Below are 25,413 nucleotides of genomic sequence, written 5' to 3'. Positions count from 1 at the left end.
TCTGGAAAACTCAGAGGATGCCCTCCTCTTGCACACAGCAGGTGCCTAGCAGGGCCTACCTTTGTCTATCATGGTGACAAGTACCATTTACATCTTCCATTTCCTGACTCTCTCCTTCCTGTGACTGTTGGAGTCACTGGACCCCATCTTTGGAGTGTCCTTGATGGACATCAGCTAAAGATGGCTAGAAAGGTTTCCCACCCACCTTCAGGGCTCCACTCACTTAAGAGGCAGAAGCTGGTCTTTGTCAGCAGTGAGGGAAGGATTGTCCTTGGCCGGGCAGCTGCAGTGACTCACTCTTCAGTGTGAATGAAAACCTCCCAGCCAGCTGCCAGGAGCTCATGTGGAGAGATGGGGCTTTTGATAAACCTGGGACCCAGCCAAGAAGGCTGGCCTGGATGGGATCCAAAAGCTTGGGAATAGCTCCTGCCTGATGTTGTTGTTCAGGTAGTGAGGAAACCATGAAGGAGTGAGGAGAGGTGTTTGGAGTCCAGCTCCCTACTGCCCAAGTATGCCTCCTTCTCCTGCTGTGCGCGCGCGTGCACACGCACACACACACACACACACACACACACACACACACACACACACACACACACCCTTCCTGTGGAGCTGGTTAGTTATACTAGCAGAGGCTTCTAGGACATGAGCTGAGCCCTTCTCCAGGTTCTGTTCCCAGCACTTTCCGTCCTCACACTTGTACGACATAGAGAGAGGGTGCTCCCCATTGCAGAGATGAGCTCAAGGTCTCCAGCACATCTCATGGAGCTGAGACCCAGGGACCAGCCTCCCTGCTTCACCACCCTGCCCGCCTGGCCTTTCTGCCTCTCCAGTGCTCTAGAGGCTTGCCGTCATTCATTGTTGGATTCTGTGAATGTTAACTGGTGGTGGAGTCTGTGAGAAGCCTGACCACGACCTACTGGTTGTTGTGGGAAAAGGATGTTCATTCTTTACAACTGACCCATGGTCTTTTCACCATGATGGCCACCCTGCGCCAATCCTCAAGGCCAGCTCTGTGGTTTATCTGTGTTGGACAGCCAAGGAAGCAGAATCTGTGGTTAGTGATTTGCCCAAGGTCACAAAAATGCAGGGAATTTGAACCTGGAGGCCCACGCTTGGAGCCAAGAGTTCACTGGAGATGGTCTTAGGACCTGCAGTAGGCGATAGGGGCAGGAGCAAGGTCAGGGTTATCTCCAAGACAAAAACAGCCTTGGTCTCAACCTGGCACCTTGGAAGAGCTGTGTGTACAAAGGTCTTAGCCACGTCCCTTTGAAGGTGGGGAGGCTGTCCTCGCTATCTGCCCTGGAGGCTGCCTCAGGACTATTAGCTCTCCACATTTTCAGTCTACTGTTTTCATGCTGAACTATCCCTGTGACACTGGAGAAAAGTCTCGGGCTGAGCGCTGTCCCCTCAAGTGCTCTTGGGCTCAAAGGACACAGGATAGACATCTAAAGCGTGTGATACTTAAGGTCTAACTGACTGATGCTGGGCTTTGTAGCTCATAGGTGGTGGCTCCTTACTCTACATGCCTCCCCAGAGTACCTTCAGCATCCATACAGCATCCCTACATTCCTTGGCCATACCTGTTTCTTGTGCAGATAGATGCCCGAGGCCCCAGTCTGCTCCAGCAACGTGCACACGTAACAACATCCAGGGGCTTGGCTATGCACATCTGGAGTCCTGAGTATGATGTCAGGTGTGCACAGCTGCTGGGAGAGGAAGTGAGCTCTCGGAGCTTCCTCCCTGTGCTAGTCAGCTCCGTGCATGTAGTAATTCATCCAGTGAGAGCCAATCTTCCCAGGGGCTGTAGCTGCTAACCAAGTCCATCTTGTGGGTTTCCCCGGGCTGTACAGATCCATGTAGAGCAGACAGGTGTGGTCCCCAAGTAGGTGTGGTACAGAGAGCTGCAAGATGGGTGAGAGCCAAAAGGAGGAGGCAAGTACAAAGGCTGGAGAGGCCTGCTCAGAGCCAGGATAGGGCCGGGTAGAGATGTCCCTTAGGCCTGAGGTGACTATCTTAAAGATGACAGGAGGTGCCAGGCGGTGGTGGGCACACGCATTTAATCCCAGTGCTTGGGAGGCAGAGGCAGGCAGATATCTGTGAGTTCAAGGCCAGCCTGGTCTACAGAGTCAGTTCCAGGATAGGCTCCAAAAGCTACACAGAGAAATTCTGTCTCAAAACAACAACAACAACAAAAAAAAAAAAAAAACAAAAAGAAAGATGACAGGAGGCAAGTCTAAAGCCCACAGAGAGATGAAGCAAGTCACCTGTTTTGTTATCTGGTCTTCTTCCCTACCCACCCACCACCCTTCATCCCCTGCCTCCCTCTCAGCCTGTGCCTACAGTGAGGATGTGACACCAACGGGGCTCCTGTGAGCAACAACATGACCTACTAAGTGCTTTCCCCTCCAGCAGGCTTGGGAGCCTTACGTACTGGGGTGCAGAAACAGCCAGCTAACTTTGTACTTTCCCTGCCTTGAATTATGGAGGCAGGCAGGGCTGTGCCATGTGCACTGTGGGGTAGGCAGTGGCTGCAGCCTCTGGGTTTGTGGTGTGATGTTGAGGGAACTCAGCCCTCTCTGTCCCATGCTCCCCCTCTATAATGCATAGGTACAGCGTATATCTAGAGGATCAGATATTTGCTGGTGCTCTGGACTCTTTCTCAGCAGGTCCTGGAGTATCCAAAGCCTCCCTGGGACAGACCTCCAATGAGGAGGGGAGCCAAGCTGCTGAGGGTAGTCAGTTTCTGTCTGTCCATGTTTCCTTAATCCCTGTAGCAGCAGCATGTGTAGGGGCTAGGAGAATGGGGCTTCTGAAGCCAGCGCTGCCGTCTATGGCTTGACAAATCAGTCTTTTGTACCTGGGCATCTCTAAAGCATGGCTGGTGGTGGGGCCTGCCTGTAAACGAGGCTGCAGCTTGAGGAATAGCTGTGTAGTGTTTGAGACTACACCTGGAATGGTGTGAACAATAGAGCTTCTTTGTTGAGCTCTAGGCACGCATAGGCCTCCCCAGGCCTGGCCTGTCAAAGAGACTGAAATGCTTACATTGTGGGAATCAAGACAAGATCTTCTCCCATGGTGGCTGCCTTGATACCTACCACCACCTTCCAGGCTCAGGCCCTCTCTAGGCCTGGCACCCACTCCACTGAGCCTACTGAGGAGAAGCAGATGGAATGCAAGTGTCCGTGGCACTGAACCACCAATGGTAGGGGTGTGGGAAGACAAGACTTCTTGAGGAAAGCTTCTTCAGGGAGCTAGCCTCACCTGTACCATTCCAGCACTCTCAAAATCCAGCCATGTGGACCACCTTAAGAACATTCCAGGCCAGGTGGGAGTGCTCTGCAAGGGAGATGTTGAGGAAAATGGGATTTTCCTATGTGACCTTTCAGGTGCTTCTCCCTCGTGGAGCTTGTCTTGACTCCCACAAACAGCATTACACTGGCCGCCACCAGGGACTGGCTCCTCCACCCAAGACCCCTCTCTCCTGGTCTGGTCTCTGCCAGGAAGCTTCCCGCTTTCACAGCTAACGTTGTCACCGGTTCTCAGGTTATTTTAGTGCCATTTCTCCAGCATTTCTGAGGGAGTCCCTAAGAAAAATGCAGTCCCTCCCCATCTGCAACTAGTCCGTAGATCTCCGTGAGCAGGTGCTGTGTCTGCCTGTCCACATGCCTTTCACTGGTGCCCAGCACAGAGTCTGGCATGGTAAAGTGATTGGCTGAGTGCAAGAATGGTTAAATACTACCAAGAGCCAGGTTGGACAAAGTCTGGGTACAGTGGCCCATTGAGGAGCTGTATGCTTTGCTTTGATGTGCAGGGTAGAGTTAAAGGTGGAGTACTGAAGAGTTCAGTGTGGGCTGGAATGATCAGGGGGCTCCCTGGAGAGAGAGGAAGGTGTCTGGAGTGAGGCTGATGTAGACACCATGAAGGACGAGGCTGAGAAACAAGTTCAGAAGGAAAGAGTAGCTTCCTGGGAGTACAACCCCAGGTGATAGCCTGTTAGTCAAAGGAGAGGGCCAGTTCTCTATACGCTCCATATTAACCACCTTTCGTGCCCTGCTCACCACAGAGAACAGGGGCCTGTAGCCAAGGGGTACTCAGTGACCATTGGGTGCATGGGAGGGTGGGTGGGTGATAGATGGATGGATGGATGGATGGATGGATGGATGGATGGATGGATGGGCAAAAACAATGAGTGGACAATAAAATGAAGTATTTTTTGGTAGGAGGATGGATGGATAGATGGATGAATGTTTGGTAGGTTAATGGATAGATGAAACACTGGATAGACCATTGAATGAACTAACTAGTGAATTAGACAATATTTAATGCAAGAAAATGATATAGAAATTTGAATATCTTTTTATTCCCACAGTCTCTACTCTCAGAGAAGTCAGAAAGAACTGGAAAAAGATCAAGGACTTTGTGTTACCTTAGGCTAGGGGAGCCTTTAGAGAAACAGGTGGCAGGCTATGAGCAGCCTCCTGGAAGGCTTCCCCTCCAGCTGTCTGTGGGCTCACGCGGCTGTATACTAGATAAGCGTGTGAGAGAGCTGTGAGCTGCAGGGAGGTGAGAGTTCGAGTCCTCCTGTCCCTCTACGTTCCAGCTTGGGAGACAGTCAGGGCTACGCGGCTGATCCATGCTGATGTCCCTTACCCCCTGCCTAGAATCTAGTGTAGGAGGATTAGAAGGGCTGGCTCAATCTGTAGAAGCAATGGATTTTTCTGGACAGAGACTGGAGCAGGGGGCGTGTGTGTGTGTGTGTGTGTGTGTGTGTGTGTGTGTGTGTGTCCACACATATGGGCCAGCAGACATCCCTAGGCTAATTACATGTCTCCTAGCCTGCGAACACTTTCTGAGGAAAGAATCAAGGCAGGCTCGTGCACACTCCCATTTCTGTGTGCTTGCACTTGGCACTACGTGAAGAGAAATGCAAGCACACAGTGTTCCCAGATAGACACACACGCATGGTCGCACAGGACCCACTCTGAGACAAGCACATATGGATAAGCATACAGGGCAACGCACAGAGAGCACAGCCACGGGGACCAGCTGACCAATTTACTGACCCTGGAGATCCCCTCAGAGACCAAGAGACTCTGGGGACCCACAGAGAGCCAGGCAGCATGAAGCTGACTCAGGAGCCGGCAGACCCATGGCAGTGAGAGGTGGGAGCATCTCGGATGTTAAGGGAAAGCGCAAATGAAGATAAATTAGTCCTTTCCCAGAACTGCCGGGCAGCCCATTCATCTTCCTTGCCTGTGGGTGTCTGGAGGCTTAGGAGCGCCTAGGGGGTGGTAGAGATTAGCCACTCCATCTGGACTGTGTCCCTCTCCCCCCAGGGCTAAGCTGAAAGGACCTTTGACCAACCTAGAGCTGGTGACAGTTTGAGGGCCTCTGAGATCTTCCATCAGTAAATAGGGACCCTGTGACCGAGAGAAGACAGATGGATCCAAGATCTGGGGTGGGGTTCTGTGTAGTCTTTGAGCAGGGCATCAGTTGGGGCTCTCAGAAGTGACCCCAGAGGAGTGCTCACTTCTCCCACCCACAGCTTTTACAAGCTGCCTGAGCCACGGGTGGAGATCAGGACCTGGAGTCAATGGGTGTCTCCTGGTCAGGGAAGAGCAGAAGTTGGTGGGGGTGGGGGGCGCAAAGCAGGTGCTCGATGCTGGAGCCTGTGACCGGAAGGCAGGTGTCAGGAATTCGGGGAGGAGGTCTGCTTCTCAGTCACCCCCGACAGACCTTCCGTGGCCCCTCTCTGCTTTCTTCCAGATCAATTTTATATTTCTGTTCAACATCGTCCGGATCCTGATGACAAAATTACGAGCATCCACCACATCTGAGACAATCCAGTACAGGTATGGGAATGCCTGGATGCCTGGCCTGGCAGGCAGGGAAGAAGCAAGAAGGCCCGCCCCCTCACCAGAGCCCTCGGAGTCCTCACCCCTACAGCTTGCTTGAGAAGCCAAGGAGGGCAGCCCATCTTCCCACCTGAGTGAGTCCTGCCTGTAGGTGAACTCCAGTTTGTCACTGTCCTCTCGCCTCCTCATCTCCAGGAAGGCGGTGAAGGCCACGCTGGTCCTCCTCCCATTGCTGGGCATCACCTACATGCTCTTCTTCGTCAATCCTGGAGAGGACGACCTGTCCCAGATTGTGTTCATCTATTTCAACTCTTTCCTGCAGTCCTTCCAGGTAGACATCCCACCAGGGCGGTGCACTTCCCAGGTCTGGAGGCTCACCCTGGGCCTGCGTGCTAGGATCAGTGACACGAGCACTGAAACCCAAGTGCTGGCCCACTCAGATGCTGACCAGGATGCCCTGGTCATGTGACCCCCCACCCTAGGGTTCAGCTGTGTTAGCACTTCGGAAAGCACCTTAGGGCAAGCTCAGGAAGTTGAGGCCAGAGGCCACCAGCCACTCCGAGCAGACCCTGTTGGAACTGCATCCCTTGTCTGGGCCCAGGACTTCTGAGGTCCCACCCAGCTCTGAGCCCTAGGTCCTGTGTCCTCCCGCACCTCCAGCTGGAATGACTCCTCAGCAGATGTCTGACTTTTCCTTCCTTCCTTTCTAGGGTTTCTTTGTGTCTGTTTTCTATTGCTTCTTCAATGGAGAGGTAGGAGACGGGCCTTTCGGGTGGTCTAGGGGCTCAGGCCTCTTACATGGCACTCCCAGGTGGTCTGGTCAAGCTGCCCAGCCTTTCAGAAGAGTTTCAGCACTGGCTCTGCTCAGCTCCGTGGGATGGGAGAGGGGCTGAGAAACCATCCAGCTTTAGGCAAATAGAACTTCTCCTGCAGAACCAGTGTAGATCAACTACGCAAGCCAGATATAACATGCCAGCGCCCAGTGCATGCCCTCTGAGCCAGGGAGCAAGGTGCAAAGATAGCAGGGCCTGTGGAAGCCAGACAGAGGGCATGACAGAAGGAAGCTTCCAGAAACATGTCGTTCAAGCAGTTCTTTACAAACTCAGCAGAAAAGAAATGGCCAGGGGATGGTGGAGAGGCTCAGTGAATAAGAGCATTTGCCTGCCAAACCTGATGCCCTGAGTTCAACCCCTGAAACACATACTGGAAGGAGAGAATCGATGCTTGAATGAAAACGGACCTCCACACACATGCCATGGTGCTCACTGGAAACATACACACACACACACACACACACACACACACACACACACACACACACACACACACACACACACACGAAGAAGCTGGTGTCTTCCATTACAATACAAACAAAAGAGGCTCTATCATGTGTAGAGAACGAGGAGCCAGGAGCTGCCCCTTAGACAATGGTAGGGAAGGCAGGACGGCTGAGGGGGCAAGGCCTGATACCTGCTCCAGGAGGGGCTGAGCTGAGCTGGGGGGCTGACTTACAAAGCCAGAGATGCCTAATTCATGGTGGCAGGGGTATCCCCAGGAAACTGGAACCTTAAGTGAGCCAAGGGCCTCTCCTGGAGGAGAAGGAAGATGGATCCCTGAAAGATGCTGCAGGGCAGGGAACAGGGCTTAGGGGAGGACCTCCATTTGGAACCTCATCAGCCCCTTGGAGTGAGGGTGGCAGGCTGAGGGCCATCCCAGACTCCTTAATGGCTTTTGGGGTGGAGCTGGGGGACTGGCAGAGGCCTGGACCAGCAGGTGACTGAGCCTCTCCCTCCCTGCAGGTGCGCTCGGCCCTGAGGAAGCGATGGCACCGTTGGCAGGACCATCACTCCCTCCGAGTGCCTGTGGCCCGGGCCATGTCCATCCCCACATCGCCCACCAGGATCAGCTTCCACAGCATCAAGCAGACAGCCGCGGTGTGACCCTCTGTCCTCCATCACTACACCACTGAGGCAGCTTCCCCATCCTCTACAGCCTTCCCCTGGGTCCTCCTTGCTACACTGACCCTTGGGGTGCAGGAAAAGGAGGGGAGAGATCCACTCTCCAGCCTGGAAGGAAAGGAACGCTATGGGAGGGGGCTCTGAAGGACCAGGGCCCAGTGCAGCCACAAGTCTGCAAGCAAGAGGGAGCAGAGGGATGCTGCAGACCCCTCAAAAAGAGAGGCTCTCACATCCTCAAGGCTTTGCGCACCCAGCCTCTTGCAGATCCTCACTGTAACACCATTTACACATGAAGAAATGGAGGTGCAGAGCAGGCAAGGGCCTGGCCAAGTCACACAGTTACTTGTCTCACTCACAGCACCCACGGTTGGCTCTACTCCTTGCTTTCTGGCTCCGTACTTAGGGGTGCCCTCTGTAGGTGGAGGAGACAAGAGTTAACTTACCTGGCTTCATCCCAGGGACTGTCTAGCAGATAAGCCTCCCTCCTCGGTACCAGCCCCTCACAAACTGCCCCTCCATCCTTTCTCAGTCCTCCTGCCCCCAGGTCTCCAGGAGAATGCTGTCTTGTCTTCCAGTCTGCTGCCCCTCCTGGGAGACCCCCATTCAGCCTGGGCTCAGCCTGGGGACCTGGAGATGCCATGGGCAATGACACAGAGAGACAGTCACACTCTCAGGCCAATCAGATACACAGGGCTGGACAGAAGGGGAGCAGCACAGGCCAGGGGGCGGGGGCGTTGGGGGGGGGCAGAGTGGCGGGAGGCTCGCCCAAATCAGAGCATTTCTCCTCCGACTGCTTCAGCCTCTGCTGCAGAAACGGCTCCTGTGACGTCAGCCAGGTGTCTGCGGGGGTGGCAAGCTTCAAGTCAAGCAATTAGACATCCGAGAGATGATGTGGGCCAATGATGAGGACAGAGTGTCTGCAGGGCATAGCCGTGTCCCTCTCCTTAGAGATGACAGCCTGGGCCCAAGCAGGCATTCCTCTGGCCTGTGGTGGGTTTGGAGTCTTCAGGTTCAAAGGGCCTAAATCATCCTTGAGGATGACATCTGCCCCATCCCCAATACAGAGCCTGACTGTGCCAGGGACTAAGATTCTGGAACTGGGAGGGAGGGGAGGCAAGGCCCCTCAGGCTCCACAAACAAGAAGAAACAGAGCTTGGATTCGGACTCCACCTCCATTTCCCCTGTCTCCCTCCCCTCAGCAGAAGAGGAGAGAGAAGCCAGCAGACTATAGTCTTGAAAAGGGCCCCTTGTCTAGCTACAGCACAAAAATAAACTTTGAAAAATTATTCCGTTTTATACATAGTTTGACATTTAATACATTTTAAAGCGTGGAAAGATGTGGTTTCTGACATTTGGTAAATATTTGAATTCTAGATGAAACCTGTCACAGCTCTCTTAAAACACACCAAACGACACCTAGATAGTGCATGATTCCAGGGCCACTGTGACCCGTCTGCAAACACTCTCGTCAGCAGGCGGCGGCTGTTGTCCCTTTCTTCCTAGCCCCCGCCTTCACCCCACTGTCCCTAGAGGGTTTTATTTCTAGAGGTCCTTTTGACTCCCTTATCGAACTTCTCTGCCTGGCTCTTAGGAATGTTTAGAGCCTTCTAGATTGGGCTATCACAGCTCTTCTGCTTTTCTGGGTTTGTTGGACAGGGCCTCACTATTTAGCTCAGGCTGGACTCAAACTTGCTGAGTAGCTCAGGCTCACCTTGAACTTACAATCCTGCCTCGGCATTCTGAGTGCTAGGATTATAGACACATGCTTAAAACTATTTTTAAATATAAACAACTTATTAAAGCCACATTAGATACTGAAGGGTATTTTTTACACTTATTTCCTTGAGGGGAGTGCGTGTGTACCACTCTTGTGCTGTAGAGTCAGAGGAAATCTTTTGGAAATCAGTTCTCTCTTTCTACCATGTGGGTCCTTGGGATCAAACTCAGGTCAGCTGGCTTTGGCGCAAGCACCTTTACCTGCCGAGTCATCTCGCTAGCCCTAGATATTGACGTTACAATTTTTATAACTAGTTGTTAAACCCAAAACGGAAATTATATTGAAACCATACCTTAAACAAACGAATAGAAATTTAATAGTTCAGGAATCCTTGGATGCATTTTTACAGCAAAAATGAGTCAGAATTCAGAATCAATTTCTTTCCTCTTCCTCCCCATCCCCCGCCACACTCCCTCCTCCCTTTTTTTTCACATCTGTATAAACAAGAAGCTGTAGGCATGCCACTCACTTCCTTATATGCTTCTGAGATGTATGCCCCAAATTGCATGGCAATCTATAACCAAAAAATGCTCTATCAGCTGCCTCTTAAGCCCCCTTTGTATCTGACCAAAAAGAATGAGCTGAAAATGATTCTGTGGCAAGCTTTGTGGCCCCGGTCAGCAAGTGTTCGGTGTCTGCTCCCCGGCCCGTGTATCAGATAGTGTTGGTGGGGGCTGGTGAAGGGGAGTTTCACACTTGACGATGCCCTGGAGAGTGATGTGGGCAAGGCTCTGGCTCTGCTTCTCTTCTTATTGGGGAGGTAGGTGGCAGGAGTGCCTAGGCTTGGCTTTCTCAAGGGACAGAAGTCAGGCATGCAAAGTCTCCCTGCCTAGTCAGAGGAGAGGTAATGGCTGAATGGATGAGCATTGTAGATGCCCTTGTAGAGCAAAGAGGTATAAAGGGCTTGGCCCAAGAGGTCATTTGAAGAGTTATTGAGACTAGAAGAGACAGCGGGACTTATCAGGGCTGATGCCACAGAGCCTCATCAGTACCACTCATCAGTGCTCCTCAGATGCCTTCTTTCCTCAGTCCCACCCATCAGTGCTCCTCAGATGCCCTCCCTCCTCAGTCCTACCCATCAGTACTCCTCAGATGCCCTCCCTCCTCAGTACCACCCATCAATGCTCCTCAGATGCCTTTCCTCTTCAGTATCACCCACCAGTGCTCCTCAGATGCCCTCCCTCCTCAGTATCACCCACCAGTGCTCCTCAGATGCCATCCCCCCTCAGTACCACTTATTATTTCTCCTGTATGAGTTACCTGGATGGTTCAGGGTTCTGTGGTCCATGCTGGGCGGGACAGTACTACCCATGTCAGCACCATGAGAAGCATCAAGTTACAGACCTTTTGGGTAGAGATTCCCCCCCAGCCCTGCATCGTTCTGCTCCCTGGACTCCTGGTTGAGTGGTGCCCTTGAAGTGCCACCAGACATCAGGCCATCTGTCTGGGTCCCCACTAGTTAACCTCACTCAGCTTCCGATCCCTACAGCCCAGCTGGTCCTCATTAGTGTCTTGCAGTCCCTTGCTGAGCAGCCTTTCTGGAAAGAGGTCTCATTATCAGACTCTATCAGAACAAATTCCAACACCCAGACCCTGCAGGGCCCTGGGCTCTCATTTAACCCTTTCTCCAACTCTGTAAAGCTGGGGAAGATGAGCGAGCACACAGGAAATCTCTCACCCTAATCCAATGGTCCTATTTGCAGTAAGACTGCAGACCGAGCCGCAGCCTGTTTCCAAGCCCAGGGGTCCCTTCATAAAGTGGGGCCAGAAAGCGCAGGCTGGGGTAAGAGCTGGTAAATTGTAAATGTGGCTTCGAGAAAGGCAGGTGATGGAGCATCTGTGGGGCGGACGTCGGAGACGAAGACAACATTTCCCAGGATGCTTTGCTGAGAGTCCATGGTAGAAAAGCTACTGAAGGCCTGAAGCCTCTAGAGCTGCAGGGTCCTGTGGAGGGTGGCTGACAAGCCATGGCGAAACTGGACTCTGGTGGAGCTCAGACAGTACAAAGAGTGACCTAACATTCACTTGTCCAGAGATGGGGATACAGGCCTCTCAAGAGTGGAGTGTTCCAAGGTTCAGTGGACGCAGGAACTAGAAGCCATGTAAGCGGCCCTCTGGCAGCTGTGAGCTCTGTGCCTGAGCTAACAGGCAGGGAGGTCATACCAAGTCCTCTTTCCACTGTGGGCGTGCTTGGATGCTAGAGAAAACCAAGGTGAGACCTGTCTCTCTGGAAACCTCTAAGGGAGGGCAGCTGTGGTAGGAGGGGAGAGGCCTGCTTACCATGCACATCTATTTACTCACTGGTATGACTGGGTATGGTTTCTAGGCTCTGCCCACAAGGTCACCCCTTATTCTCTTGTGGGGCTCAGCATCACTTAAAGATGCTCATTAGCAGGAGCGAGGGGAGGATCTCTCCACCTCTTGGTGGCTGATCCCTCCAGGTTTCCTGGGGGCGTTTCTTAGGAAATGTAAAGCTCTCCACACGGGGCTGGATCACATGCTCCTCGCAGAACAGAACCACCAGTAGCCTCTGTCTCTAGTTGGCAAAGCCTGACCAACAGCCCCTTTCTGAGAGCCTTATGCTGGTGTCGGCCAGACATGTGTATCTAGGTGCTCCTGCGACAGAAGCCACTGCTGGGCTAGGTATCTCTGGCCCTGTGCTGTCCCCTAGAACTCTCTTAACCACTCACTGAACGTTTAGTCCCTTCTCATTTGCTCTGCTCAAGGCTGGGCTAACTCACAGGAGTCCAGTGCCAGCAGGACAGAACAAGGGCCCAAGAAAGCAATCAGCATTGGCAAAGGGAAAAATCTATTCTTCCATTCCATTCCTATCCTGACCTCGCATCAGAGCCAAGGGGCCAGTCCCCAACATGGCATCCCCTCTTTCCCATTTCACAGGAATGACAGAAATGGGGGTCAACAGAAGGCTGGGGTGTAGCTCAATGGTAGAGTGCTTTGCCTAATATCTAAGGCCCCAGGCTTGATCCTCAACACCACTAAACAGTGTAACCCCTTCCTGAGGATGTAGTGGCTCACGTCTGCAATCTCAGCACTCTGGAGGAAGAGGCAGGTGGATATCAAGTTCAAGGCTAGCCTAGGCTACATAATGAGTTCAAGGCCAGCCTGGGCTACATAGCAAGTTCAAGGCCAGCTTAGCTACACATTAAGTTCAAGGCCGCAGTCACATAGTAAGAGCCTGTCCCCATCATAATCAGCATCTCATCTGAGGACTCCAGCCTGCTGGAACGTGACTTCCCAATGGTGGAGGATGCAGTCTGCTCTTCACCAGCTCCTAAAGATGGAACCAGACATGGTTTACGCTTGTGTCCTGGTGCAGGCAATGCCTTTCCTTCTTGCATGTGTCCCGGTTTGGACAGTAAGTTACAAGATCACCCCACTTAACTCCAAACTGTCTCACTGCAGTGGAAAGGATCACAAATGTGACTGGAAGAAGTGAGGGGTGAAAGTCAGATCTACAGAAAACCCTGAGGTTTGGGAAGAGACCGGAATAAAAGGGTTCTTCCCAGGCAGAGTCCCGAGTTCCATCTCAGTATCTGCTGGTTAAATCCACAAGTTAGCATAGGCAGAGACAAGCTAATGATGCTCCATCTGGAATAAAATTGCCCTTCACCACTGCTGGGAAGACAGCACAGTAATAAACTGTGCTCTTAACTGGCTTTGCAGGGAACCGAGCAAGGCTCCCTCTGGGTCCTCAAGGCTCAGTCTCCCATCCACACCTCAACATCATGGATCCTCACAGAGGATCCTTTGCCCAGGAAGGCAGAACAATTCAGACTCATCACTGCTTATAAAAGGCTATGTAGGGAGCTAAAGACAGATCATAGCAATTTGGTTCCAGACCTCCAACATCCAGCTCTCCACAACCACTAAGGCTAATCCATCAATCAGTCCTGTGGAATCTTTAACACAGGTGTGGCAGCTTGGCTTTTTTTTTTTTTTTTTTTTTTGTGGTGGTCGGGTGGGGGTGGGGAGTTCAAGTCAACTGTCCAATTCCTTGTTCCTGGCCACAAGAACGTGAACATCTCTGGAGACTCCCACAAATCCCCAATTATCTGCCAATATCAACTGCACCAGGTGGCCTTACTTTTCCAGGTTAGAGAGAGCACACCTCAGGGGCCACACTCACATTGTATTGTAGCCATTTTCCCAACCTGGCAAGGGCTTGCGGGCAGGACCACATCTGGTCCAGCCTCGAGCACCAGTCCTGGTAATATATAACTCACTTCTTCTGGGGTCCCCAGGCCTCAATCTCCCACTGTCCACATGGAACCTCTTTTCTCAGAGTACACAGTTTAGAGGTTCTTACATTTCTGCCTTAATTTTGTGGTAATTTTGAAAAATGGCTTGCAAGTCACATCGTTTACTTGATGTCAACTGAAAGATGGTTTACAGTTCATAATATGAGCTGAAGTTTCTCCAGCGAGGGGTTTGTGAAGGATTGAGATTTCATTTCCCTAAAAACTAGTCTCCACTAAATTTGATAATCTGTCTAGTGGCTTCCAGCCTTCTGCTGGGTGGAAAACTGAATTCTAACCAAGGTTGAGGTGTGTGATATGCAAGGGGTAGTCAATTCAAAGTAAACCAAATTTAACATCCAACTTACTGTGTATTGCTTCTTTTGATTGCTTTGGCCCTTTGGGTGAGTTCAAAACCTCAGCAGTGATGACAGAAAAAGTGTGTGGGGTGCTGGGGCAGCAGGAAAGGGCCAGTGGGAGAGCGGTGGTGGGTTAGGGAGGGATAAAGTACACAGTGTCCCCGCACACGCCCGCCCCCCAGGGACATGAAAAGCCACTGAGTTTAAGGGCAGAAAGGGACCACGTTAGCTACTGGGTGTGACACAAACCCTAAGTGACAAGTTCGGACAAGTCTTCCCCAAAAGAGCACCAATGCACACGTGTGATGGTGGCGAGACAGAGTGGTGGCTGAGAAGGGGGCGAGAGGAGGCCCTAGTTCTCTACCTGGGGTACAGGTGGGCCAATGGTCTTCCTGAGGCATGAGAGTCATCACTGAGGATGGGTCACTGGAACCCATGAACCAGCAAACTTGCTTCAGAATGGCAGTCCCTAAATGTTAAGTTTAGGTTCAAATTTCTTTATTTTTAATGCTTGTCAGTGAAGGTCTGCCCCTGCCCTGCTATAATTTCATTCTACTTAATCTCACTATCAATTAATGCACTTTGATGCAGAGCAGAGTTTTAATGAGCCAAAAACTGTTTTAATTAGCCTAAATTGTTTTAGTTAGCATAACTGCTTTACAGCTAATTGTCAGTGATTGAGTTTAAAGATCTAATAAATGCAAAAGAAGATCTACCCTGGCTCCCTTCAGTGCCAAGTCCGGTGTTGAGAGCTGGGCTCCTCTTCCTGGCCTGAGACAGAGGCATCAGACTTAAGGGAGGCTGCTATGCTGGAGGCTGGAAGAGGGATGTAGCTGCTTTGGGCACAGATCTCTCCTCATGAAGTTTAGTCTCAAAGCGCCTTGTTGGGAGCCCTGCCTTTTCAAAGTAAGAAAGTTCCCTGGGGCAACAGTAACGTCCCCAAACACTGACACTCAAAACCCACCCTAGAGAAACTTCCTAGTAGGGAGAGGTAGGGCTCAGAAGGGAGTATTTTTCAAGTTGGAGGTGTTCCAACACTCAGCCAGGGTTGAGAACTACAAACGAAGGCAATGGAGTTAAAAAGATGTGTTCTGGAAGGCAGAGGCAAGTGGATCATTGTGAGTTCGAGGCCAACCTGGTCTAGAGAGCGAGATCCAGGAAAGGCACAAAGCTACACAGAGAAACCCTGTCTCAAAAAACCAAAAAGATGTGTTCTTCAACATGCCCACCTGGGGAAGGGGTTTGGAGGCAGGAGGGTGGGGCTGCAGGCTGCTTCTCTCAAGCAAACCCTGGTAAAGCTCTGAAATCAGCATCCTAATTTCCAGAGAAGACATTAGTTCCATCCACATGGTTTTAACATGATTACTACTTAGAGGCAGCCCAATAGCCAAGACTTATTGGATAGGCAACAGGAGGTGAATTTTGAGGCAGAGCACGATTACTCATTCATTTACTGAATCTTCAATTCAATTTCATGTCCATGTTGGCCAAATGTCACAAACACCTGCTTGAAACATAGATTTTCTACAATGAGGGTACAAGCTGTGTGGGAAGCAATGCCTACAAAACCGATGCACCCTAGCCTCACCCATTACACCCATGACCAGGGAAACCTGGCCACAATGGGCTCATCCCAGGCAGCTACTAATACAGCAAAGGTAACTGGGACTTTTCTCCCGGGCATCTGATTCTCTCAGACAGACACTCTATGGAGCTTCACTCACTGAGATTACATTGGCCAATAAGACTGTAAATAAAGGTCCAGAATGAATGCTTGAGTGACCTTGTTCTCAAGAACTGGGAACTGGGAACTTGGTGGCGAGTCCATTTCTGGAATGCCCCTCTACCCTCAATGCTTTGCTACTATGGTTTTCCGATGTTAAGGTGTCATGACTGCTACAGGAGACAGGTACACGCTCTAGACAAAACTCTGTGTCACACTTGGCCAAGTGTCCTGAAGTCCAACCTAAGCTGTAAAGAACCCTACTATGGCGTTCTTTAAGTTTCATGGAAGCAATTAGCCTGAGCCTCCTCATCACAGTTTGGGAGGACTTCTGAGTCAGGCTAATTTAACTACGTTTAGCTCACCACTTGAGACACGGGTTTGAAACGTTTTTTTCTTTAAATCTAAAAAGCCAGGGCATCAAGCCAGAAATATGTGGGCTTTAAACCATCACTGAGCATGAGCACAAATGTGTGTGCAAAGGCCTGTTCATTTAGAATACAGCTCTTTGCACACTTGTGCTCAAATCCAGTCCTCACTGGAGAATTCTATCCTCTTGGAGAAGGCATGCCTTCTCTGGGGAGGATGGCACACCAACACCTACAGGCAGAGCAGAGGAAGGGCGGGCTTGCAGATCATGTGCAGACTGCAACTCATTTACAGTCCAACAGAGAAGAGAGCTTTAGCTGGAATCCCTTTATGGTTCACGGTAGGCCAATCCTACGATGTGGTTCATGTATCTTCCCGTATGAACGAGCTCAGTCTGTGCTGTCTTGCTATGGTGAAATCTGCTGAAAAGAGAAGGACTTGGGAAGAAGGAGGGAGGACGCGGGAGTCTGGGAATGTCAGGTGAGAGCCATCCCTGGAGAACGAGCAGTCCATTTAAAGGACGGCTCATTATAGTGTCGTAACAAGGGCTAGGAAGCACCAGACAGAAGTCACATCACCTTGGTGTAAGGATTTCTTCCCAACAAGGTCTGTTCATAACTTCAGGGTTGGGGCCTGGGGCTGGGGCTGGGGTATAGCTCAGTGCGTCCTAACACACACGCACAAGCTCCAGTCCCAACTCGACTAATCCCCACTAATCCAGGGTCTTTGCTGAGTCCCTGCTCCTTGCAGCACTGTGGTCCACATCACAGCAGGGATGGTGAGGGACACTGGGGGCTCTCCGGAAGGTAACAGTCCTAGACCTGCATGGGCAAGAGCCGGGCAGCCAGACAAGGCCTCAACTCTACCAATTCCCACTTCCTTGAATTTCTTTGCTCCTTAGGTAAGTACACGGCATCTCCGTGTTCTACACAAAAATGTACTAGCACAAAGCCTGTTAAAGACAAAGCCCAAATGACAATTCCAGGCTCAAGACACTGGGGACTGCTGAGCCGGGCAGCCCCAGCCTCAAGAAACCAGTGACATCCAGGACTCCCAAGGAAGTCAGGAACTAAGGCTATGGACAGAAACCTACCCCAGCACCGCCTTCCCCATCCACTCAGCCTTTCCTAGAAGCCACCAACCTGCCTGGAGATGGCTGTCTCTTTGGCACAGAGCATCACTTGCTCATCTGCAGATAGTAGATTAGAGCCTGCTGGGAGCTGAGGGGCAATGGAAGCTTAAGACAAATGGGAATGAGAATTCCTTCGGATATAAACGTTCTAAAGTTGGACTGTGGCTGTTTAACTCTCTAAGTACACTAAATTGTACACTTAAAGTAATTTGCAGTATATAAGTTATACCTCAATAAAATGTAATTTTTAAAGATGTACCATGTTAAACACAAGCACATCTAACCAAATAAATGAGAGAAATGTCTTTGCTAAAAAAAAGGAAACACAACAAATGGATTATAAATTTGTTCAGAATTCCTTCCACTTTAATTCTGAGGGTAAAATCAGGCAGCCACTGAGGAAAAATACAGTCCCTGGAAGCAATCACACTTCTCTGTGTAGTGGACATGATGAGTTAATTCATTAGCACAAGTTGTCACGAGTTGCCAGCTGTTCTCATTCCTCTACTGTCTCCTTTTTGCCAGTCTCTTGCCCTTCAAAGAGGGGATACCTGGCCTCCACATCAGCCCAAGTGATGCTGCCATTGGCCAGATCACGGACCACACCAGGCAGTTCAGAGACCTGAGAGGAAAAAATGAGAGCAAGCATTAGCCAACTTGACATCTGTGAATAGAGTATTCGCCCTGAATTCAGGACCCGTATACACAGCACAGAGCACGGATACTCTATGTGATGGCGAAGTCCCTTCCCAAGCTGTGTTTGTTTTCCTAACTATGCTCATCCCTTCCTAGGCCGGGTCTTTGTTTTCAAGTCCCTGCACAGTTCAGCACTGCCGCAAAGCTTCCCGTTCCACTCTGCACTTGTGTGTTATGTTATCTCGCGCCTGTTAAATTAACTCCTGAAGTTAATCAAGTCTACGAGGTGCAGCAGAGCCAGCGGCTGCCCAGCAGATGCAGGTGTTGGTGGCCACCAGCAGTGGTTTACAAAGTTGGGCCTGGAAAACCAGCCTCTGTAGAGCCTGTTAAAGCCTTTCTGCCACCTTCCCTCTCCTGCTGACTAACGGGTTGGCAGGTGTGGGGTCTGCACCCTGCAGCTCGAACAACTTCCCAGGAGATGCTGGTGTTAAGGCTGCTCTGAGGCTCACACTCCGAGAACCACAGCCACTGGGAATGTTAGCTCAGAGCAGCCAGGACTGGTGTATAAGGACAAGTCAGAAACCTGTGACTTAGGAAGTGGACTGTGAACTCTTGGATAAAAGCAGTTTTTTATTTCTATTTTCCATATTATAACTATATCAAGATGAATACTAATAGGTACTCTGAATAAATATCTGTTCAAAGTTAAAAACTTAGCCAGGCAATTATCAATTACAGTGCCCCCTCCAGCACTCAGCCCACCCTTCTGTACTGATCCCACCTCACTAGTCCCTTCTCATTAATAAAAATCACAGAAATAGTCTATCTCTATGGACTAACACAAAGTTTAGACACACATTTTTATGTTTCTATAGAAATAAAATGATAAAAATGTCTAAGTTCCCAAAGCTTGCCAATAAAACTATGGCAACAGCCTCATGGGATGACATTTCTCTTGCCCAATAAACAATCAACCATAAAAACAAACTGCTGGAGACAGAGCCCAGAGCAATCCAAACGTCTATACAATATTAGAGAAGTGCTAATGGGTATTTTCATAATTAAACCAAACAGTTTTGGGAATCCGGGCTTTGTCTGATACAAACCAATCATTAATATTACAAAGTAAAAAGGACCAGGAATATAAATACATCAAAGTCTAATTCAAGCCAGTAGGAAGCTGTGCACATGTCTAAGACTAAACATGTCAAAGAAAAGGCCAGTCACCTCTGCCCTTATCTGTCGCATGGAGTCTCGGTCCCTCAGCGTTGCAGTGTGGGGGGTCTTGTTCACCGTATCAAAGTCAATGGTGATGCCGAAAGCCACACCAATCTCATCAGTCCTGGCATAGCGCCTTCCAATGGACCCGGAGGAGTCATCTACTTTATGAGACACGCCATTCCTGGTCAGAGCTTCCGCTATCCAAAACAAAGTGAGGTAAGAGTGAAAGACCGCAGTAACTCAGTGTCAGCTGAATACAAACTGAGATGCTCAGGAAACACAGAGGACCCCGAGACGAGAGAGCAGCTGGTCTCCCTTGCTGGAGCCCAGACAGTCACTGCTATCTACACCTGACGGAGCTATACGGGAAGGAGGACTGGGCGGGTGCTGAGGTAAGAGCAGCCACCTCTGTCTGCACAGCCCTGAGCTGCTCACGCAGGCTTCCCTCTTCCCAACTGAGAAGGGGGCTAGCACTCCTGGGGTCCTTTCCAGTGCTGTGGACTCTGGCTGTAGATCCAGGAGGGTGCCTCATTCAATAAGAGCAGCAAGGAATCCTTAAATCTGGCTCCTGACTCCCCCAATGCTAAGACAACTGACTAAGTATAAGAGCAGAGGCTGAAATCACATTTACTCATACTCAATCTCTGCTTTTACTGAAACAGACAATACATTCTGTAAACTGAGTCTGTTGACATTGCTCCCATGGAGATTACCCGATTGGATTTGCTTACATAATTCCTTGACAAATGGCATGAACTCTTGGTTTTGGCTCAGTGGAAGGACAGAACATTTGAATGGAGCAACCACAGCAGGGAAACTGAAGAACTAGATGGTTTAAAAAGAAAGAAATGCCAATGTTAGTTTATAAATAATTGTTAACGTCCCAAAGCACACATAGATATACTCAGTAGGTAACTCAGACCACTTGACTATCAGAATACCAGACACTGGAAATGCTGCTAATCAGTATGATGGAAGGGACATCAGAGAACCAGGATGAGAGCATCCTGTGAGCTTGGCCCAGCTTGATGATTCTCTGAACTGTCTCCACTTCGAAGAGTGGATTTCCACTGCCCCCTCTGCTGAGCTCACACATACTAAAACTCCACGGTGTGAAAGCATTCTGAACGATGCTGTGTATGCACAGTGGTCAATTTACATAAAAGAAAGCCTTACCTTTCTGAGGACCACCTGAAGCCCCTCCCAGAGAATTACATAACACATGGCAGTGCCCAAACCCCAACCCATCAGTTCTTCAGAGAAGAACTCCACAGGCCTTGGAGACCAAGTGCAACCAAAAACTTTAGTGAACTCAAACAGCAATACTGTACAAAAGAAACTAAACGAAAAAAATAAAAGATGTCCTATCAGGCTATAGGGAATAGTTCAACCCTCCTACACTATGCACGAACGAGTAACTCAGAGTCAAAGAGAGCAGATGTTCTGCAGCAGGCCAACCAGATGGCCATTTGGGGTTGGAATGACTGAAGGCAGTTCTTAAATAGCACTTGTACAAAAGGTTCATTTGAAGGCAAGAACATGCAACTTGAGAGTGGATCTGTCCCATTAAACCACTGAATGAGAGTCCAGGCTAGCTCCTAGTCCAAGCTTAATTATCCCTTGAGGGCAGGCAATGACAAATATTCTTCTATAATGGATTCTTGTACTCCAGCAACATGGAGGCCTACATCCCAGGATATTCAGAACCCAACTCCCTCCTCCATCTTGTGATGATTCTATTTCACATAAGAAGGAACTTGCCTTTACAGAAAATATTTTTTTTTTTTAATTTCACTGGAAATGTTTTCATACCAAATTTGTAGGCAAATGGATTAAGTAAGTGGGTGCTAATAATTCAAAAACATTTTTGGCTTCCCACAGCCTAATCAAATTTCTCTTCATGAAGGGACTCTATGTAATTCATAACAGTGTGACTAATTTATTCTTGTTTAGCCTTTATGAAATGTCTATTAAAGCTCTAGTTATATCAATACTGTTCAATTCAAAGAAATAGTCAAAAGACTTTTTTTTTTTCTTAAAAACTAAAAACCTTTCTATTAGAAAAGCAAGCAGGAAAACCATGAAGCAAAATCAACATCTAAAAGAACACCTTTAGTTCTGTACACCATCACTCCCTGACATGGGCTGTGTCTACATGGGTGGAGCTACTGCCTGGGCCAGGCTCTACTATCTACCAAATGAGGACAGCGGCTCCCTCATGTCGGGAATGAAGACACAACTTTAGCAGAGACAAGAAGGGCAATTGTTGTTGTTGGTGGTGGTGGTGGTTGTTGTCATTTGTTTTTTGAGGCAGAGTTTCTGTGTAACCCAGGCTGTCCTGGAACTCACTTTTTAGACCAGGCTGTCCCTGAACTCACAGAGATCTACCTGCCTCTGCCTCCCGAGTGCTGGGATTAAAGGTGTTCGCCACCACCGCCCTGCCAAAAGGGCAACTGTATTAGCTACATAGTACAACAGTGTGTCAGGCCTTCTAGAAGGCACCAAGAATTCACCTGTTCATCCTTCAAGGCTCAGTGCTTGGCAAAGAGCCGAGGGTTGACACTCAGTGTTACAAATATGCTGGGCTTTGGCCTGTAGGTAATGAGACTGTTTCTTCAATCGATAAGATACAGGCAGAACCTCTCTCTTTTCTAGCTAGCTTTTTGACCATTCTCCTGGGAATCTGCTGATGTTACAGGAATATACCTTCCAAGACAGCGAGATGACAAACGAAAAGCTCACAATGTCAAGGAGTCAGAGTGGAAGGCATGGAGCCAAGACGCAGGATCATCAAATGAAGAGAAAATTTGAGGGGATTGATGAGGCTTTTTATAAACTCCAACTTCCTCAATGCTTGAATGCCGGGAGAGCTCCACCCCTGATGCTGCCCACTCTAAGATCTGTCAGGTGAACGCACTGGAATTATGGTGTGTGTGCGTGCGTGCGTGCGTGTGGGGGGGGGGGGGAGGGGGGGAGTTATTAAAGGAAAACAAAACCCAACACTGCACAAATGCCTGGGTGTCAGCTCTAAACTATCAGTTTGCTAGACTAGAACCTAGGGGTTTCCACCTTATCTTACAAGTATGCCAGATAATCCAGGCAGCTGGGCTGGCTAGTGAGAGCGTACAAACAATTTTGTTGTCTGGCCAAATTCCCATCTTTCTGAACTTTCTAAAAACAAAGGGCCAAACCAGAAAGGACCATGTCAGGCACCAATGCGACACAGTTCCCCAAATAAGCTATCTCGGTGCAGAGACCGCCAGGTAGCTGCGACGACGGCTTCCAGAGTAACCGCATGTGCTAAGGCTCAGATAAGAGCACAAGAGCGCCCTGCTCGAGTGTGCACGTCACAGGAAACAAGGGCTAAGAGCTCGTGCCAGGGGCAGCTCACCGTTCTCTGCTCATCTCCTTCTCGGACATGGAATGTATGTTCCAATATGGTATACATGATCCTGCCCAGGCCAAAGGAGGGCTCAATCACACTCGGAACAACCTCTTCCACTGCAAAAGAGGTGATAATTCAGTAATACTCTCTCCAGAACCGTATGATGCAACTCAGAGCCCTGAACTAATCCTTGGCACTAACGTTATCTCTCCCCTAGACGGACTTTGATCTCTGTAGAGGAGGATGAGGAATACACTGTAAGATCTATGTGCTGATAAAAAAAAAACAAAAACAAAACACGATCCCTTTGAAAAGAAAGTTAAGAGTCAAAGAATGTTAACCCAATTTTCCTGTCCGTCCTTTGTAGCACCTGAGTAATGGCAAAGTATAGGCTCTGAAGCAGCTGTCAGGACACAATGGCCGTCCCATTCACCCCTGTGCTGGACATGAGGCCAGGTCTACCTGTCCACTGGCCACAGCTTTTCAAATATCTACAACAATTTCTAAGAGCTTCATTTCAGATCCAAGAAACCTTCACATGTGCTCCAAACTATACACTGCCTAATGCACAGAATCTGCCTGACAAAAACAGATCATTATTCTTAGCTTTATAAAAGACATTAAAAGCAAAAGAACTATCTTTAAGTTTTTTAACCCCCCAAAAAACCCCAGCAATGTAGATTAGGGGAAAGAAAGCCCTTTTACTCAAGAAACAAAGAGACTTCTCCTAAAAGTAGTAATGTTTTCAGTCAGATATCATCCTATGTACCTTGGGCCATAGAAAAAACAGGCACTTTCATTGTTCAGTACGGAGACAAGCCTCTTTAAAGAGAAAGACGCCCAAGTGAAGGCTTTTCCATATCCATTAAGTGGCTTTTCTCTTCAAGACTTACAAAACAGTTAAACCTTTCTTTCTTTCTTTGTTTTTTTAAATTCAGGATTCATGACTGTTATTTGCCTGTTTCTTTATTGTTCTCATAAATTACCGTGTAGTGTTTTCTGGAATCTCTTCACACCAACCATGTCTTTCGTTAACTGAAATGTTTTCCCTTCAGTTTCAATAGTGAATTCCCTACAAACAGAGAAAAAAAAGGACAAAACTCAGTACACAGCAGTTAAAACAAGTCCCCCTTCTCCAGGATGCTGAACCAGTCCTCATTTTAAGTGCTAACACAATTTGGTCTTTGCTCCAGATGACAACTCAAGTCAAATCAAAGTCAATTCATAAGGATCACCAAATTATTACCCAAACAATGGCACCAAACCATATCCTGAAGACGGCGAAAGTGCGGCAAATTTATAAGTCTACAAGTGATTTAACAGCAAATTCCTCTAATCTTGAAGTCAAAATTAAATATAACAACTTAAAAAAACTTTTAGAGTAACCAGATTTGTTTGATATAGCTCTGCAGGTAAAATGACCACTGTTCTTCGTACTATCCCAGCAAACATAAACACAAACTAGCTCATTATCACACAAAAATAAAGTAACTAAAGATAACTTTAAACAAGTTTCCCGACTGTTTGCTCTGTGAGTATAAAACACTCCCCACAAGGCTGCCACATGTTCGTGTCCTAAGATCAGTTACAGGTTACCGGGGGCACTCCACAGGGCCCTGCATTCCAGCTATTTTCTCACTATGAAGGGCAGTTTGCATTTCTCTGGCCTGATGGCAGCCCAGAACTAGGAAAGAGCCCTCCTGTGGTTGTCCTGAAGCTGTATGGGGTCCTTGTTACCATTACCAAAATGCAGGGCTCTTCCTGTCATAACCTTCTGCCTCATCTGGATGGTTTCCACTGACCTCCTGTAATAACTATTGGTTTGAAGTTTGTGTGTGCGCACAGTGTCATGTACTTTGTGAGTAGTCTAAATGCAGAGTAGGAAATGCCTATAGAACAGTTAGAACTAGCAAGAAGACAGCCACTGCTGGAGAATAAGCCCAGCAAACAGTCCTGCAGAGTCTACGACTGTTAACAAATGCAAATATACATACCATCGTGGCCTCAAAGTTCCCAAGGCCCTCTCTGTGCCCTTACTGGAAATGATAATTAACCCGCTTTCCATTCCCAGGCTTCTATGTAACTAGTCTATGATGAGACTGGAAGGCAACCTTTCAGTAACTAGAGAAGTCATGAACTAGGTCAGGTCTCTTGTGTACTGTGTTTTCATTTTGTTTCATTTGAGTATTTTTATTGTTGTTTTTGTTTCAACCCACCCCCCTGAAAATGTTGGAGAGCGATACACAAAGGGAGAGGGGGTGGAGGAACGTGTTCTAACGCACTGTAGACTGCTCTACAAAAGGCAAATTCAGTTATTAACAGTGTGTGCCTTCTCATTCCGAGTGAGGGCCTCTGCTGCTCAGTCTACCAGTTACAGCAGACATCTACAGTAACTAAGTCGCCTGGCTTCTCTTCGGTTTTGTGGTTTATGTATTATTTTAAGCTCTAGGTTTCAGTTGTGTACATATTTAGAAATGGCATGACCTCTTGGGTTACATGTTCATCGTTATGAAGTGTCCTTCTTTGACATTTTAATTTCCACTGTTGGAGTTTGTTTTGACACTAACATAGCCACTCCAACTTTTGGCTAATATTTATATCAAAAACTTGATCCTTTTACTTTTAAACCCATTTCTTTATTACCACTGAAGTGAGTTTGGTGTAAACTGCATTTAATCAAGTCTGGGACTTTTGGAGCAGAGTGACTGACGATCATTAATTATTTTATTTCACTGGCAT

General features: G+C 48.8%; 2 protein-coding genes across 4 annotated transcripts in view; one reads left to right on the top strand and one right to left on the bottom strand.

Annotated features, from left to right (window-relative positions):
- Crhr2 (corticotropin releasing hormone receptor 2) overlaps positions 1-9,110 on the top strand; it is a 28,159-nt gene extending 19,049 nt beyond the window's left edge. For all 3 annotated transcript variants that reach the window (XM_052721024.1, XM_052721021.1, XM_052721022.1), the window contains 4 exons: positions 5,770-5,855; positions 6,054-6,189; positions 6,569-6,610; positions 7,658-9,110. In XM_052721024.1, coding sequence (XP_052576984.1) covers positions 5,770-5,855; positions 6,054-6,189; positions 6,569-6,610; positions 7,658-7,798 — 405 coding nt within the window. In that variant the 3' untranslated portion in view covers positions 7,799-9,110. The remainder of the gene's footprint in view (positions 1-5,769; positions 5,856-6,053; positions 6,190-6,568; positions 6,611-7,657) is intronic.
- Positions 9,111-17,765: 8,655 nt separating this feature from the next.
- The window catches only part of Gars1 (glycyl-tRNA synthetase 1), a 40,229-nt gene continuing 32,581 nt past the window's right edge, over positions 17,766-25,413 (bottom strand). The window contains exons 13-17 of the mRNA XM_052720288.1: positions 23,661-23,746; positions 22,681-22,790; positions 20,021-20,114; positions 19,296-19,486; positions 17,766-18,054 (exon numbers count right to left, since the gene is read on the bottom strand). Of these exons, the coding sequence (XP_052576248.1) occupies positions 17,929-18,054; positions 19,296-19,486; positions 20,021-20,114; positions 22,681-22,790; positions 23,661-23,746 (607 nt within the window). The 3' untranslated portion in view covers positions 17,766-17,928. The remainder of the gene's footprint in view (positions 18,055-19,295; positions 19,487-20,020; positions 20,115-22,680; positions 22,791-23,660; positions 23,747-25,413) is intronic.

The sequence above is a fragment of the Peromyscus californicus genome, unplaced genomic scaffold (assembly GCF_007827085.1).
Source record: "Peromyscus californicus insignis strain IS unplaced genomic scaffold, ASM782708v3 Scaffold_6__1_contigs__length_162567912, whole genome shotgun sequence".
NCBI lineage: Eukaryota > Metazoa > Chordata > Mammalia > Rodentia > Cricetidae > Peromyscus > Peromyscus californicus.
This window is presented reverse-complemented; position numbering and strand designations above follow the sequence as displayed.